The sequence below is a fragment of the Moschus berezovskii genome, chromosome 21, assembly GCF_049115385.1.
Source record: "Moschus berezovskii isolate FMDL1 chromosome 21, NW_MosBer_1.0, whole genome shotgun sequence".
Lineage (NCBI taxonomy): Eukaryota > Metazoa > Chordata > Mammalia > Artiodactyla > Moschidae > Moschus > Moschus berezovskii.
In genome coordinates this window covers 3241258-3258395 of record NC_142480.1, presented here as the reverse complement: position 1 = coordinate 3258395, position 17138 = coordinate 3241258, and the positions used below count along the sequence as shown (strand labels likewise).

The 17138-nt window shown below is 46.5% G+C and overlaps 1 protein-coding gene across 1 annotated transcript in view; it reads left to right on the top strand.

Annotated features, from left to right (window-relative positions):
- The window catches only part of WDR20 (WD repeat domain 20), a 65033-nt gene that overhangs the window by 28373 nt on the left and 19522 nt on the right, over nt 1–17138 (top strand). Inside the window, 1 exon segment of the mRNA XM_055418566.2 lies at nt 15088–15270. Coding sequence (XP_055274541.2) covers nt 15088–15270 — 183 coding nt within the window.

Here is a 17138-nt window from a genome sequence, read left to right as displayed (position 1 = left end):
TCAGGACAGGCCCTGGCCGGCTCCGTGCTTGGGCCGGGCTCATCCTCCTCTGAGGTCCTGAGTATGCCATGCTTTCTCACCACTCAGCATGCATGTTTGTGCTTGAGGTCCAAGAACTTTGGGATTCGAGCACAAACACTTAGGTTTGCTGTGGACAAGAAAATTTGGGGACATTGTTATTGTGTGTCTCTTGCATTTTAAAGACAAAGCAGCAGTACTGTACATGGAGGAGAGATGAGACCTTCGCATACCTCCCTGAAGACTGCCTTCTAGTTTATGGCCACTTCATTTCAGTTCAGTCGCTCAGTGGTGTCTGACTCTTTGTGACCCCATGGACTGCAGCACCCCAGGCTTCTCTGTCCATCCCCAACTCCCGGAGCTTGCTCAAACTCATGTCCATCCAGTTGGTGATGCCATCCAGCCATCTCATCCTCTGTCATCCCCTTCTTTTCCTGCCCTCAATCTTTCCCAGCGTCAGGGTCTTTTCTACTGAGTCAGTTCTTAGCATCAGGTGGCCAAAATATTGGAGCTTCAGCTCCAGTTATGGCCACTTACTTAAAAATGATGCTGATGGGATCTGCTGGTATTTGGAGCCTCAGCCTTTGTCAGAACCGTATGTACTACCACCAAGCTGAGCTGCTCGCCTGCCCTTCTCAGCTTTCAGTAGCTCTGCAGCCTTGCTTAAAATCGCTGCCTATTTCTACCATCCTTCTGCATTTGCATACAAAATTTCAATACATCCCTGCTGGCCAGAATTTTATTAGTGGACATTAGCCTTAGCTACAGAGGGAAGATTTTCTGAAAGGCAGTCAGGAGCTCTGGAGAGCGCTGTGGGCGTGGGCCTTCGTTGCTCAGGACCCGCAGCTCCAGAACTCGGACTTGTCAGGAGGTGAGCAGCGCCCTTCTGCCTCCTCCGTCCACGCTTCTCACTGCTCAGCCTGGAGAAGGCATGCAGCAGTTGGGACTTGGTGCCAACTAAATGAGTGTCACTTGGTTTATGCTAAGCTTAACAAGTTTTGCAGTCTTCTGTATTTCTTCACTCTATGTTATATGTGATATAATTTCAGGTTCTGACAAGTAGTTGTTATTGTCTGATGTAGAAACCAGAAGACCACAGGTGAAGGACGGATATGGACATGAGGGCTTTGGCTTACGCTCCTCTGGTCCTTTTCCCCGCGTTTACTGGGTGTAGAGCTCCAAGTGTAGCTGCGGTATGAATGGATTTTGTGATTGTAGGCAGTTTACTTCCTTGGTCTTAAGTTGCAGGGTTTTTAGAGCACATGTGACTTTTTAAAAGGTCTGCTCTGGCTTCTGATTCTGTGAACGTGAGACCTAGATTACCTCTCTTCAGGTAAGACCAGTGTAGGTAGAGATATGTTACAGAATTATGCTGGGAAACCAGTTGCTTCTTCAGTCCATATCTTTGTGAATAGCTTTATGTTTAGCTTTTTAAGCTAGTAGTTGCAAGTTCTTAATTATGTTTGTTTTATTATGTGAGACAGTGAAGAGTGCTTAGAGTAAAGCGAATGTGCAGTTGTTGCCAAGTGTTAACTTTTGGATTATGGTTGATTTCAACCTTGAGTTTGAAACTGCTTATTCGGTTGGTTGGCCTGCTAACCTACATTTAAAATGCAGTATTGTCCCCATGGAGACTTCAAATACAATACTGTCTCTCTTGAGCCTAATAGTTTTATTTCAGACCTCCAGATTTTCAGTGTTAAAATGCTGCTGAATACCAGAGGACAGATTCCACTGTGTAACTTTTTAGCTATTTCTTCTGGATTGAGGATAATCCAGGGCCTACAATCTCTAGAAAAGCATGGGATTGATGATAAATTTGCAGTTCAGTTTTTGTGAGAAAGAGGGGGTTTCAATTTTAGATCCACATTAGAAGAAAAATTGGAAGGTAAATGTGGAACAGATTGAATTCCCCAAAGAGGACTCTGGGAGAAGTTATCTCTGTTGGCCACTGTAGCAAATTAGGAGGCCCAGCGAATGCTTCTCACATGGTAGCACTGTTGGAAGAGGGAAACAGCGAGCCAGCCACGGCCTCCTTATCTGTCCGCTGAGTGGCTGGCTCTGGAAAGAGTTTTCCTGTTTGACCTCATCGAGGAACGTCACTGGTGCCACAGAATCATTTGTAACAGACACCAGCAGTCCTGATGGGTGTGAAACTTCTGATTTGGCCAGTTCCAAGTAGTCCCATCGCCTGCAGGTGATATATCACCCCTGCTCACACGTTTACCTGGTGGAGCTGCAGGCTTCCTTTTATGGTGAATTTTCCTTGTTTGTTCACAGGCATGTATTTGCCCGTGACCCTGTGCTAGACCATGACATGCTTTTAAACCGCTAGAATAATTTTCAAATAGTTTCAGTTTTTTGGCCTGTATTTCCTTCTGTTTCTATTTAAAAAATTATACAAGTAGTATAATAATTATTGAGAAAAAGTTAGAAATTAAGATAGGAAAAAAAAGTCATTTAAATGCTACCCCTGCTTTTAACATTTTTAATAGTTTGCTAAGTATCTTTTCAACTTGTTCTCTTTGCAAACATATATATCTCAAACAGAATGAAACTTTTTTAATTATGGAACATTTCTGACGCAGTAGCAGAGAGGGTGTCTCCCAGCTTCACCGTTTGTCAGCGTGCGGCTAGTCTCATTTCATCTACTGTGTCACCCATCCTGTATTATTTTAAAACAAACCCCAGGTATCATGTATTTCTATTTTTTCTACAGTACATATAGGGAAATAAAGCCATATTTTTACATGTGTTTGGGGAAATAAAGCCATATTTTTACATGTGAAAAAGTTTACATTTGATCAACGTCTGTTCTTTGACAGATTCATAAATATTTTTATAGTTGGTTTGTTGATATATAAGGATCTTTTTCTTATTTTATTTATTTCTTACTTCACCTAGTGTCCCCCAGTGGTGCTGAGTTGCCTAACGGTGGTATAGTCGGAGACCAGGGAATTGGCATTGGTGCAGTCTGGCTTTCACTAGGCTCACCCGGGCGTGTGTCTGTGTCTCTGTGTTCTCTGCAGCGTCATCCCACTTGCAGATTCACAGGACCACTACCACAACAAGTGTTTTATAGTCAGTTTGTTCAAATTCATTTTGTACTTGGTTTATTTAAGCTTACTTCCAAACATGGACCACACATTGTGTATAGTGTGCATGCCTTTTAAGTCTCCTTTTAATAAAAACATTATTTTGTTGTCATTTCACACTTGCAGAAAAGGACGGTAACAGCACAGAGCGCCCCGGGCGCCTGTTGAAAATGTGCCCGTTTGTCTCATCGTGTGTTTCCGGCCCCTGCCTCCTTGTTCTCCCTCCCGTCTTCCCATATGTGTGTGGGCCCATGGATAATATAAATCGCTGGGGAATAGTTTGTAGACATCATGCCCGTTTATTCATGTAGACCTCAGTTGCTATTTCCCAAGAGCAAGATTTTCTCATGCATTCCCACAGTGCTTTTATCAAACTCGAAACTATGCCGTTGGTCTGCTCTGAAGCTCAGGCTAAACTGTCAGTGGTTTCCTGCGTGTTGTCCTTGAAGAGCCGTCTGCCCCTGGTTTGGGAGCCAGTCCAGGGGCACAAACTACAGTCAGTTGCAGGCTCTCCAATTCCATCCAGTCTGGACTGATTCCTTAGTTTTTTTTGTTTTCATGGCTTTGACATCTTGAAGAGTTCAGACCAGTTGTTTGTAGGATCTTTCAGTTTGACTTTGTCTGGTATTTTTGTGATTAGATTCATAGTCAGCTTCACAGTTCTAGATCACAGTTGGGGCACCACAGAACTGCTGCTGTGTTTTTCTCAGGGCAGCAGCAGAAGAGAAAGAGGAGGCTGCCTTGCCTTGTTCGCTGCAGTGATGTAAACACTGATTAAGGTTGTGTTTGCTACATTAATCCATTGTCAGGTTCCACTTTTCTCTTTGTAATCGCTACATAATTTTTGAAGGGATACTTTGGGGCTACATAAATATCCTTTTACTCATCAGACCTTCATCCACTAGTTTTAGCATGCATTGATGGTTTTTGGCTGAATCGGTTATTACTGTATTACTGTGATGCTTATAAAATGGTGATTTTGAAACTCTATTTTTCTTTCCTTCTACATTTATTAAGTGTTAGTTTACTGTAAGGGAAAGCCTTTTCTCCTCTCCCCATTTATTAATATTAATATGAACTCAGATTCTTATTTTATTCCTTGAAAATTCTGGAGTATTGTTTTTATGTTTAAATGGTCCCCTCTTTGACCAATGGTAGTTACTCTGCTTTGCCCCCGCAGTCTTTTGGACCCAGCCTCAGAGGTCTTTCATAGTTTTCTTGCTCAGCAGTACAGAAAGGTGTTCCACGTTCATCTTGTCCATTTCTTGCCCCGTACCTGGTATCAAGTATATAGGCACCTTGGTGACTTTAAGTGACAGCATTTGTGACAAATCGCTTTTGCCCAGGCTGGGCCCCAGGACTTCCTGTTGCCGTTTGGTCATTGCTTCTATACATTTCTACCTTCCGTGTGGAGAATCTGAATTCCTAATGACATTCACATGATTTTTTGTTTTATTTTACAAGACATTAAGAATCACAATATACTGTTACTACTAACAGTATGATTACAGTATGAATACCATTTTAAAACTTCATACTTCTTTTTGTCTTTAGAATCCTATTTTTTAATTGCATTTTTCCCTTAATGATATATATAGCATGTAATATCCTTCTTCTTTGCTGGTACGTAAATGTCTTCATTTTAAATGGCTACATGATGTATTTACCCATTTCATTTTTAGAACACAGGATGTTAATAATGTTTTGTTAGAAACAAAGCTGAGGAGACTATCTTTGTACATCTGTGTGATCATTAAAATTATTTTTAAATTTATGATTAGCATCCAAACAGAAATGTGTATAAATGTAAAGTTCTATTAATTTTTCACAAAGTAGGTCAACCCCAGATTAAGAAACTACATTCCTGGCCTCCCCGGGACCTCCCCACACTCAGCACAGGATGACCACCGTCTTCACGGCCAGCATCACAGACTAGTTTTACTTACTTTTTGAATTTTAAGTAAATAGAATTATTTCATATATCCTATGCTGCTTTTGTGTCTGGCTCCTTTCATTCAAGATTATTTCGTGAGGTTTTTCCATGTTTTTTCTCAGTGCATGGTCTTCCATGGGTAGTATTGTGTGGGTAGTCTAGTATGGATGCACATTTGTGCTTGGGCCAGCCCTGGGCTGCATTGTTTACCCACTTGGAAAATATTTTCTAAGGATAAATTCCTGGGAGTTGAATTTGTGTTTAAAGGATAGGAGACTTTTGCTCCGTGTTGCCAAATTGCCCGGCGTAAAGACTGGTATACATTCCCGTCAGAGTCAGGCGAGGCCTGTCCCTCCGCATTCCTGCGTGTGCTGGTCTTACTGGTCCATTTTGAAATGGGATGGTATTGCATTGCCACCGCTGTACCAGTGCAGAATACACTTCAGGTGCCTAAAAAGGCATGGGGGAAAAACATCAGAAATGTCTGAGTGGCTGTTGCTGAGGTCGCCTATAAGGCAGTTATGTCTTAAAAAGGTTTGGCTTAGTTGGGGAGATAGAGATAAGACATACAACAGATGACAGTAGAAGTGCCAAGGGAGCAGCAGTCCCAGTGATCCTGTGAAGCTTTAGAGGAAGCAGAGAGCGGGACTCCCTTCACGGCCGTGTATAGAATGGCTCCGCTTTCTTAACTGCCGTGGGTTTGAGGCTGCGTCCTTCACCTGGGGCCTGGCTGGACTAGAGAATGACTATTTGAATTACAGAGGCCAAGTCCGGGGTTCTGCCCATTGATCAGTGGCCAGTCGCCTTTCATGTAAGATAAGTTTAATGTTCTCTCTAGCTCTCTTGCTTCCTATTTGAAAAGCCAGCCATATATGGACTCCAGAATACTGTCATTTGGTATAAAATTAGTGGTACACATCATTGCCATTTTTTGAAATTCCATATGTTGCAGATTCAGTAGTTCATTGTTCCAACTGAGGTTGGGTGATCGAAAAGATGGCAGCTTGGTGTGATTGAAATCACAGTTCTAAGCTCTGTGAAACCTTGAGCAGATCACCACCTTTCTCTGGGTTTAGGTTCAGTGTAGGATGAGGAAGTGGGGGGTCAGAAACTTGGCAGGGCCTCTACACAGTTGGCCCTCTAATTGAGGGCATTTCTCGATTGGAATAGGAGCTCCTCTGCAGAGTGCTGCTTGTGTTTCTTAGCGTCTTGAATCAGAAAATTAAGAAATGATTGGTGTGCTCTGCCGAGCATAAGCTTGTGGACTGTGTGTGTGTCAGGGAGACAGCAGTGTGGTGTTAAGCAGCACACAGAAGCCGCCCCTGGCTTGGAGTGGGCTTTCAGTCCACCAGTGTCGTCACAGCACTTCAGATGGCCAGAGATTCTCCCCACCCCCACCCCTGTTAGCAGAAACTTTAAAAATGTTTATTTTCCAAGTATTTGAAGTGAGTATCTTTTGCAGAAATGAAAACATCTTCCCTTACCTTCCATTTGAGATGTTGGTATTCCCTTGGGAATAGATATGCATATTTCTATGCATGTTTAACAGAAGGGTTTAATAAAAATAGGGCATTTGAATATGTCAGCATTTTAATGTGATGAGATCTGGTGTTAGAATGTGTGCAGATTGATTTTGCCTAATGTTTATTCATAGTTTTTCTTTAATGAAGAAATCAATATTTTATTAGCCTAAATGAAGCACCAGGACAACCATTTGTATTGTTTCACATTGTGAGAAGAGACTCAGCCTGAACGTGGAGTGCAGCGTGCGGAAAGGAAGAGATGGTGGAGGTGTCGCAGTTCACCGGCTTACTAAGTTCATTTTTCAAAAACCACTCTGGGGGAAGAGGAGTCAAGTTTACATACCTGCCCTGGGGAAAATGGCATGTGATGACAGCAGAAGCTTATTTTTTCAGCAGACACGTGACGGACAGTGCTGGCCCGGGAGGAGCCCTGGCCTCTGGGGGACTGCTCTGACCCGCCTGAAGCAGGAGCCTGCCTGGCTCCAGGGGAACATCTGTCTCTGGGGACCAGTAAGCAGTTCCCCAGGTGGTCCTGTGAAAATGGCACCAACACACGCCTCTTCTGACTGTGCGTCTCCCCACATTGGAAGGGCCTGCAGGCGGCGCCCCTCACGTTTCCTGATGGTGGGAGGTGCTGTCCTTCTCTCCCCCTCCCTCCGTGGAGCTCCCTGCCCCACTCACTGCTCAAGGCCCCGCTGCTTCTGGCCCAGGGGAGGACCAGGACGGGCAGGAGCCTGCGAGCAGGCGACATGCCAGCTGTTCTCAGTGGGGGGAGTGGGTCTGGTGTGCCAGTGCAACTGTGGGCGTGTACGCGTGTGTCTGACAATGGAGGAGTGGGAACCAAGAAAGGGAAGGTACTGTCTTGTAGGAAATTATATTGGAAGGAAAATATGCCCCTAAACTTGGCTTCTGCTGTTTTTCTCCAGGAAATTTAGAGTAGAAAGAAATATCCCTGTTTTTCCTTATTTATATTTCTTTGAAAGTATTAATGAATGATGAGAGATTTCAAAGCCTCTCTGATAAGCATCAAGTCCTTCTGTATTCAAAAGGAGAAATACGAGTTTCAGTGAGAGGAACTAACTTTTCTAAAGTGCCTTTTAAGTGTCAGGTGTGACGCTTCAGATGGGCTCCGTTTTAGTAAAACAGCCCGGCGAGGGACATGCTTTGAGAGGGTGGGTCTGAGGTTTGGGCCAGCCTGAGCGAGGCCCAAGTGCTTGAGTCCCACTTCAGCAAGCCCAGGAACATGCAGTCACACAGGGACAGAATTTTAGGGTAGGTGCGACCTCCAATGGTGTCTCATCAGCTTCCCGACAGAGCAGCGGAGGGAGCACTGGGCCTGGAATTCAGCAGCCCGAACCCCACCACTTGCTTCTCCCTAACAGCTGTTTCTGTTCCTCTGTTTGGAAAGTGGGAGTGGCCATAGTTTCTCAGGGCACAGGTCTATAACGACCGCCAGAGGAACAGATGCTTGAGGGTGCTCTGTAAGCCGTCAGGTGGCCTTCTGGTATGTGCCAACGAGGGTGGTTCTCCTTCACAGATAGGCGCCCGAGGCAGCGTTAGTTGCTGGCTGGGCTTTTGGTCAGCAGAAGGGTTATGTTTGTCTGTGTGTGTGTCTGTGTGTCCTTCTGGCTCTGGGTCTCTTCTGGTTCCTGCCGTTCCTTTATTTTCTTCCCTCCATTTTCAAAAACGTGTCATCGCTACGGCAGAAACTTAAGGATACTTTCTGTGTGCCAGCCCTTTATTAGGCATTGGAGGCAGAGTGGTGAATAAAACAGCTACGTTTTTGTCCTTTTCGAAACACTGACACTGTACAGCTGACTACCCGTTTTTGTTCCCCTGTTGGTGTAAGTTACCCCAGGCTGACTCCCTAACCCCTGGTGTCTTTATTTTTAATGTGTTAGACCCTGAGTGCCATTAACGCCGCTTGTGCAGCCGCTTGGATGCGCCTGTTGGTCTGAGGAAAGCCTGCAGAAACTGGGCCGTGGGCTGTCCCACAGCAGGAGCCTGCTTAGTGTCTCCTTCTTGGGCCAGCGGCTCTGACCATGGGCGCGGCCTCGGGGCGGCACCTCACAGCTGACTTACCTGAGTCTCAGGCTGCTCACCTGCTCTGGTGTGGGCGGCGAGCGTGTTTGAAAATCCCTGATTGGTACTTTTGTCATTAGGGCCCAGGTTATTTTCCACTCTCTTGGAGAAGATTTGTGTTAAATAGTACATTGATCTTTGTTCACGAAGCAAGTGTGCCTCAGCTCGGAGTGGTCTGCATCTCCTTTCTCTAGTCCTGTGACCGGGAGGCATTTCCTCAGGATGACCAGCTGGGTGTGGTCCCGCCGCAGACTCTGGACTAAGCCCTCACAGGCACGAGACCCCCAAGCCTAACTAGGCTATAAGTCTTCCCCAGGAAACACTGGGGAGCAGTCTGTAATGTGGTTTATTTCGAATCCCCAGTCTGGAGATAGGATTCTGCAACTCGGTAATCCTCTGTGGCCCCAGGAAGTCACCCCTGGTCCACTTCTGGCTCCTGGTTTGCTTGTCTGAGGTGTGGTCAGGAGTGGTGACAGCGCCACGGCACTTCTTTGATTTTCAAAAGGCAGAATGGAGATCTTTGATGTCACTGGGGCGGCTCCAGCTATTTTGGATTAATCTATTCAGGCTGTCAGTGAGTCAGCAGCCTCCTGACTTTTTTGTTGTTTTTAAAAGGACTGTCACTGTGTATGGAATACAGTGCCCATGTTAGCGCTAATAATCGTGGCACATAGGGATAGGCACGCAGTGACGGTCCAGCAAGAGAATGCCTCTCAGGGTGGGCTCGGGGGGAAATGGCACTGGCCCTGTTGTGGGCAGCATTTGTGTGATGGGAGGAGGGGGGAGCGTTCTGAGTGAGAAGAGGAAGGCATGGGAGGTAGGAGGGTGTGGAGAGGCCAGACGGCGTGTGAGCACGTGCCTTTGCAGGTGTGTGTGTCGCGGCCCATCATGGATAGCCCGTGCCCGGCCTGTGGATGCCAGCTAACGAGTTTAGCTGCTCGTACACCGAGCAGGGCTTCAGAGGTTCTGACTGGGAGAGCAACGTGAATCTCGCGAGGATTAATCTGGCAAGTGTGGGGGACAACCTGGAGGTGTGGGGAGGAGCCCGGGGCCGAGCCGTGGGAGCGAGCTGCCCCTGGGCTTGGGTGGCCTGGCAGAGGGCGCAGAGCTGGCGTGGGGGTGCCGGGCAGGGGGCACCTCGGAGGCAGCAGGCCTGATGCTCGGGAGAGGGGCCTCAGGGGGAGGGGAGCTATTTCTGGTGTAGACAGGGTGGGCGTCTGGTCGGGGGCATCAGACAGTGTTTAGGTACGCCATAACTGGACTCTTCTCGGCCAGTTCTGTGATACTAGTTCTCTCTGAGGCGGTTCTCAAGGGCAAGGAAAATGGGACATTTTTTAATCTTTATCACCTGCACGCCCTGCCCCCCCCCCCCACCGTGTACCATCATCTGGTGTGCCTGTTTTGGAAGAGGTCTTTCTGAGATTATTTTCCACACCACATCAAGTGCTTCTGGGCACTGAGGAGTACAAAGTAGCAGGCTCCCGTGAGGAGGGCTTGGCTGGGCACCCGCGCCTTCCCTGAGCTCCTGGACTGGCACGTCGGGCGCCCGCCCGTGGGAGGCCTTGCCTTGCTGGGTTTCTCCCTCCACCGCATTCCTCTCAGCCCCGCAGCCTTCCTGTGGACCAGGGAGGAGTCTGGGGGAAGATGTGAGTTGGAACTGTTAATTTTGCAGACCTCTGTGGTTCTGGAAAGATAAATGCTTATTAGTGCCTTGCTGAACTGACCCAGCTGACTTCATATTTTGACAGTATTCATCATGAAGAGAATTCCAAGGATTTTTAAAGGATCAAAAGTCCAAGGAGAAAAGAAACAAAACGTTTTAAAGTTTGTACTTACTGACCAAGGATTTTGGTTAACCAGCTGTTTCTGTAGTAGGAATTGTTTAAACCATCATGTAAATGTCTTCTGTTGAGAATGAGACACTGGTAAATGTAGTCTGTAACTCCTTATGCAGAAACTGATGAGCATAATGATGAAATTCAATCTTGACTGTTGAAAAATCGCAGTTCCATTCATTAAACAGATACTGACCTTTTGTGACAAATACTATATTAGAGCTGAATAACCAAATATTCTTATCAGTTCTTAGAATTCTTGCCAGTTCTTAAAATTGGTAAGACTTTTAAATAATTGGTTCTGCTGTAAATTGACATTTAAAAACTTAGATAATTGGTAATAATTAGGATGCAGAAGCACCAAAAAAAAAAAAAAAAGTATATGTAACCTGTCTATGAAGGATTTACCAGAAAGCTGAAAAACAGAAGTAATTTTGTGGAATAATACAGTGGTAACTGTTTAATAAAGTAGTTCTGCTTTTTAAGGGAGTTTTTATTAGGATTCGTAATTGTAATTGATACAGACTTGAAGTAACACTGTGATCATGGAAGTGATTAAATACTAAATTTTGTGTAATGAACTAAGTACTTGAGAGTTGAGATAAAGGAGTCAACTTGGGAAGTGGTAGTTGGGAAAATGCTTGCTGGAGGTGGTGGGACTTGTACAGATGCTGCAAACAGGGGTAAACGAGACTATCCCTACCAAGAGGGCAACTCAAACCAGGAAAGAGGGGACATCTGCCCACCCCAGACTCCATGTGGGTGGATGGCAGGACAGCTAAGTGGTGTGACACAGCCCTCGACCCTCCCTTCCTTCCCAGGTTCCTCAGTGGTAAAATGCGGTTGATATAAGCGTGGACTCTGGGGGCGACTGTGAGATGAAATGCGATGCTAAGAGTCAAGTTCCTGGTGACAGCAAGTGTTCAGTGCACCGAAGTTGCTGTGGCTGTTAGAGAGGATGGAAGGGCAAGACTGCTGGGTAGGCGTCATGTTCTGATGTGATGGGAATTAGGAAGCCCCTGCAGCACCGCCCCCAGGTAGGATGTGACCAGGATAAACCAAGAATGGTAGCGACTGTTTGAGTGCTCATGTGTGCTGGGTCCTTTATCTCCGTTATCTGTGTGCCTCTCCTTGGCCCTGCGGGGAGCTGGGGGGCCTCGTTCTCTGTGGCTGTGAGAGAGGTGACGAGCACCTCCCCAGAGCCACCCGGCCACCTCTTGGGAAGGCAAGGTTTGAACCCAGGCCTGCCTGCTTCCAAAGTGTAGGCTCTTTCTCCTTCTGTTAAACTGTCTTGGCCTGGGAAACCATCTATCGGGCTGATGACCCCATGGGGAAGCGGTGGCTGGCTCAGGTCATGGGCACTGTTACTGAAAGGTGGGTGGGTTCTGACCCCACTTGCCAGAACAAAGGAGGGGGAAGAAGAGGAAAGAAGGTAGTAACCCAGCAGTGTGGAAACAGAACTCGGTGACTGGCTGTCAGAGGGAAGAGGATGTGGTGAGCTGGAGGTGACGGTGCAGCTGAAAATGAAGGCAGGAACTGGGGGTCCCAACGTTCCCCTCACTTGGGTTCAGGTTTCAGAAAGCTCAGGCACCATGGCTGGAGTCCCCAGGTTTCTCGGAAGGATATTTTCCTGTAGTTGGGCACCTTGCTGTCACTTCGGGGCTCACAGGGGTCTTGCTGGTCTGAGTGACATGTTGCCTGGCTAGTGTCTGCTCTTCTGGTGCCGTCATTGCCTTTGGGGGCTTGAGGGGGAGTGACCTTGGGGAAGAGAGATGCTTGCTTATGTTCCTTGGGCCTCGGTCTGCGTTTATGGCTTCTGGGACAGTGCCGCTCCCACCAGTGTTGAAAGACCAGTTTTAGAAATTGCAGCGAGTAGGGGCTCCTCTTTGTTTTCCATCGCACTGCACAGGCTTCTCATCGCGGTGGCTGGCTGTTGAGCAGGGGCTCCAGGGGCACAGGGGTCAGTAGCCACCGCAGGTAGGCTGAGGACTCTAGAGCACTCAGCAGTTGTGGTGCACAGGCTTGGTTGCTCCGTGGCATGTGGGAGCTTCCTGAATCAGAGATTGAACTCGTGTTCCCAGCATTGGCAAGCAGATTCTTAACCACTAGACCACCAGGAAAACCCTGGACTGATACTTTTGTAAAATAAAATAAAGGGTTACTAGGAAAGGAAATTGAAAAAGACACTTAGGAAGCAAACTTGGATTTTTTGTTATTAGATTCAGTGGGTATAAAATCACTATGTCACATTGCCATTCTAAATGCTTATTCTCAGTCTCTACTTAATTTTGACTGCAGACTAGCAGACTGCTCATGGTCTGGTACACTTTGAGAGCAATAATCTAGGAAGAAACTTTGTTAAGCAAATTAGTAAACAGGACGCTTTTGGAATATTTACATCGTTTGAGAGTAAAAATTGTCTATCAGTTGGCATTTAAAATTTTTAGATATGTGTGTGTGTGTGTGCCCTAATGACAGACAGCGTCTTTCAGTAAGGTTCCCTATTAGGGCAGGGAGGCAAAAGACCTATTCCAAGAACAGGCTGACATTGTGAGGGGTCCATGAGTTTAAAGCTAGCAGCAATATTTGGAAATAGTGGTGCTTTAAATTTCCTCTGTTCTTCTGAGAATCACTGTTTCTTTTGCTCATTTAATTTGTAGTTAGTTTGTTTTCTCTGTTAATATTTGGCTTGCCTCTGAATTGTTTTTTATGTTTTGGTGCTTAATTTTATGTGTAGTCTTTCATGGGGTAGTTTCTTCAACAAACTGAAAAAAAGAAGTCTCAATCGTTGCATATGCCGATGTAGAGATCATGTGATAATTTAGCGGTTCTAATTTCAGATTTGATTTTTGACTCTCACCGTCAGTGTAGCTTATATTTTGAGCTGTCTTTACTTTTGCTGCTGTTTCCTTTCCCTGAGGTCATTTGCCGAGTTGCTCCCTTAGGCTCGACTTCTCTTTCCCTCTTTTGGGCTGACGCAGGAGCTGCTTACCCCGGCTGGCCTCTCGTGTCCACGGTGAAGGGACTTCTGTCTGGACCCCCCCGCCGCCCCGCCGTGCACCCATCTCATCACCCGTCACAGGATTCTCAGGCCCCGCGCACGGCCCTGCTTCTGCTTGCTCCAGGGTCGGGGCTTCCTTCTGTAGACCACACTCTGCTTGCCTCACCCTCCAGACAGCCCCCTGGGGTTGGGAAGAGAGGTGCTGTCCCCACTCCAGCTGCGGGGAGGCAGGGAGAGCCCTTCATGTGCGTCTTCACTCCTTTGCCCTGGGCTCCCAGGGTCACTCAGCTCCAGACTGCCCGGTGCTCAGGTTTTGAGCCTGTCATCGTGAGGGCCTCTTTTTCACACACTGTTTGTAATCTGACAGACCTGGGATATTCAGTCACTGTCCCAGGCCTCTTTGGAAGAACGAGATCTTCAGACCCCCCACTCGGGGTGGTCCGTGGGAACCAGAGCTGTGAGCCCCAGAACCGCACACAGGGCCAAAGAGGGTGTCTCAAGGAGACGGTCGGTTGTCTGCACCGGTGATTCTCTGATGGCAGGGAAGGGGTGGGTCACCTTCATTTCAGCAGCATACTGGATTGCACAGAGGGTGTCTCATGAAGATAAAGGTCCTGCTTTTAAAGAGGGGAGGCACTTTGAAAAATCACGTTTAGCCCAAGTCAGAAGTCAGACTTTGGAGTGTGCTGTGTGTTTTCTCCCTGCCCCCTTTATGGTAAAACAGGCTTGGGCTCCATATCCGGCCCTTCCTCTTCGGTAGGTAGGTACGGGGACCTCGGCTGGGTTATTTACCTTCCCTGAACTTGTTTTCTCGTTTGTAAAATGGGGGGAAACGTGGTCTCTTTTGAAGCGTTATGATAAGGATTAAGATGATGCCTGTACCAGACTTGGAGTTGTGGGTTTGATGAGTGAAAGTCACTTGAAAGCTAACGCAGAGGAGGCTGGGACCCAGTGCAGGAGTCAGGAGCCACTGCCTCTGTGTAACTGGCTGCAGCCCTGGTTCACAGCCGAGCAGGCGTCAGGGTCACCTGGAAGACTGCTGTGTCTACAGCTGGGCCCGCCCGCCCGCCCTGCTGGTTTGATGCGTTTGGTCTGGGGCGGGGCGGGGGAAGGTGCGTCTCTGAGTTTGCAGGTGACGCTGCTGCTGCCTCTGCTGGTCTGGGGACCACACTTTGAGAACGACTGGGCTGCAGGTAAACTCACCAATGAGCTTGTGGGTGCTGGAGCTGTATTTGAAAGCCAAGCTTTTATGTGGTTAGAAAATGCTTGAATACGTTTTACAAACACTGAATTTAGTATCTCGAGGATTTTTACCTCCTGAGGTCCAGGAGTCTTCATTAAATATATGTGAAGAGGAAGAAGTTGCCAGAGTAACAGCTGTAAACATGTTATGGATAGTCTGAGAGTATCAGATTGGCTGAGGTATGTGAAAGTGCTTTTATAAAACGCTGCAAACTGCAAAACAATTTTATAAAAATTAAAATATTTCACTATTTTAATTTTTAAGATTGAGCATCGTAATGGAGTATAAAATAGTGTGACTTAGTGTTCTCATCTCAATGTGCTGTTTACCGTATGTATTTTTCTCTTTCTCCTCCAGGCTGCTGACTTGAGTAAACCAATAGATAAAAGGATATACAAAGGAACACAGCCTACTTGTCATGACTTCAACCACCTAACAGCCACAGCAGAAAGTGTCTCTCTCCTAGTGGGCTTTTCCGCAGGCCAAGTCCAGCTTATAGACCCAATCAAAAAAGAAACTAGCAAACTATTTAATGAGGAAGTAAGTAGCACCCTGTCTTAGCTGTTAAGAACCCCTATAAGAATGTATACGTTCTTACCGAGGGTATGGGCCTTATAATTCTACTCTGTGAGTGAAGCCCATTTTCCATCCTCAGCTGTCCTACCTAGTATTACCCAAGTTTAAATGCGGTGCGTCAATTTGTTGACTTTTACCTGTTCTTTATTGGGCTAACTGTTTTTTGTGCATTTTTTTATGTTCAGGTGTCTATAGCAGGTGTTTTAAGAAAAATTGTTTTTATAATGGAGATAAGGACAAGACTAATAGCTTGATCTTTATAATTTAAATAAGAAGATAAAGAGTTCTAGACTGTATTCACATCGCCAGAAAATTTCATGGAGATCAAAGAACTTGCTAATATTTCCTTAGTTTTCGCAAACAGTAAAAAGTTTTGATGTGTATGTTTGACAGGTATACATCTGAGAATTTGCTCTCTTGCTCTTGAAAGCGTTTGCTCTAAAATCACCTCTGATGTGGTTAGAAGTCTTGGCACTTGAGACTGGCTGGCATGGCACAGCTCCTGCCTGTGTTGTGCTGTGTCCTGGGATTCCTGGTGTCTCCAGTCTCATTCTTGAAGGAGCCTGAGAGATCTGAGCTGTCTGTTTAGGAACATGTCAGAACCTTTAAACCTGGGCAGATGGAAGTTGCCAGATAGACTATATCTTTAAAAGCTATTGGAGTAGCTTCTCAGTCCCAAGTATAGCCATTACATATTTGACACACTTCCTCCGTTGTTTCAGTGTGACTTTCCTAGTAAATGGAAGGGACGAGGTCGGCTTGCTGAGTTAAGAGGCCCTGGCTGCAGTCTCCTTGTAACCTCAGCCCTGGGGTGATGAGGGTCAGGTCACCTGAACCCCTGTCAGGAAGGGCGGGAGGTTTTGCATTGTTGCATGGTCTTAAAGTTATTAACTTGAAACAGAAGTACATTATAGATTCTGGTTTTTAAGAAATAATTTTGTTTGGGAAAGAGTGCCCCACTTGAGAAATCGCGGTTGCACCTCTGACTCTCTTGCAGTCCTGTGGTATACGCTGCCCGTGTGTACGCAGTGCCTGTCCATAGTGCTCCTGCTGGGCTTTGCCAGTGGGTTTGGTGGAGCCTTTTGAGCCATGCCATCTCCTCTTCTAATTTCATCTGGGTTGACTGGGGCAAAACTTGCCATCTGGATTGACAAACTGGAGAGGAAAAGTATTTAATCCCATTTTCTGTTAAAAAAAAATCCTAAGCAGAAAATTATTCTGTTTACCTAAACATTTTATTAACAGCATCTGAGGGAGTGATTTCTAAGTAGTTGGATGATTTTGGGGGGAGGGTGGTGGTGGGGAGAGTGGGGACACAAAACTATACTTCTCTGCATTCTTAATAGAAATGGTGAATTTGGCATCCTTGAGGGGTTCTGTTTGTGTTTAGGTGGGGATGTGCTTTCGGTGAGGAAGGGATTGGAGCCATGTAAAGGGTGGTTGGTAAACAAGGTCGGGAGGCCGCCCGGCTGTGGATGGCACAGAATGCCTCTTGGAGAACAAGAAGGATTTGTGTGCCATCGCTTGGCGGGGGGTGGGGGGGGTGTGATGCAGCAGAGGTCCTAGGGCCCTGAGAGCGCTGGGACGTGTCAGTTTGCCCCATTCCTTACTTAGGACAGCCAAGTGCCACGGGCTAGAAATCTGCTCCCCACCCTCAGGGAGTGAAGCGGAGTTACCTCCTACTCTTTGTACATTTTATTTGGAAAGTGGCTGTTCAAAGGGAGAGGATTCTGTGTGGTTTAATGCCAACTTGGCATTTACAGCTTGAGGCTGAAATTGATTGCCCTTCACAGTGAGGGTGTTGTTTCGCCGTATGGATAGCATTCTCATCA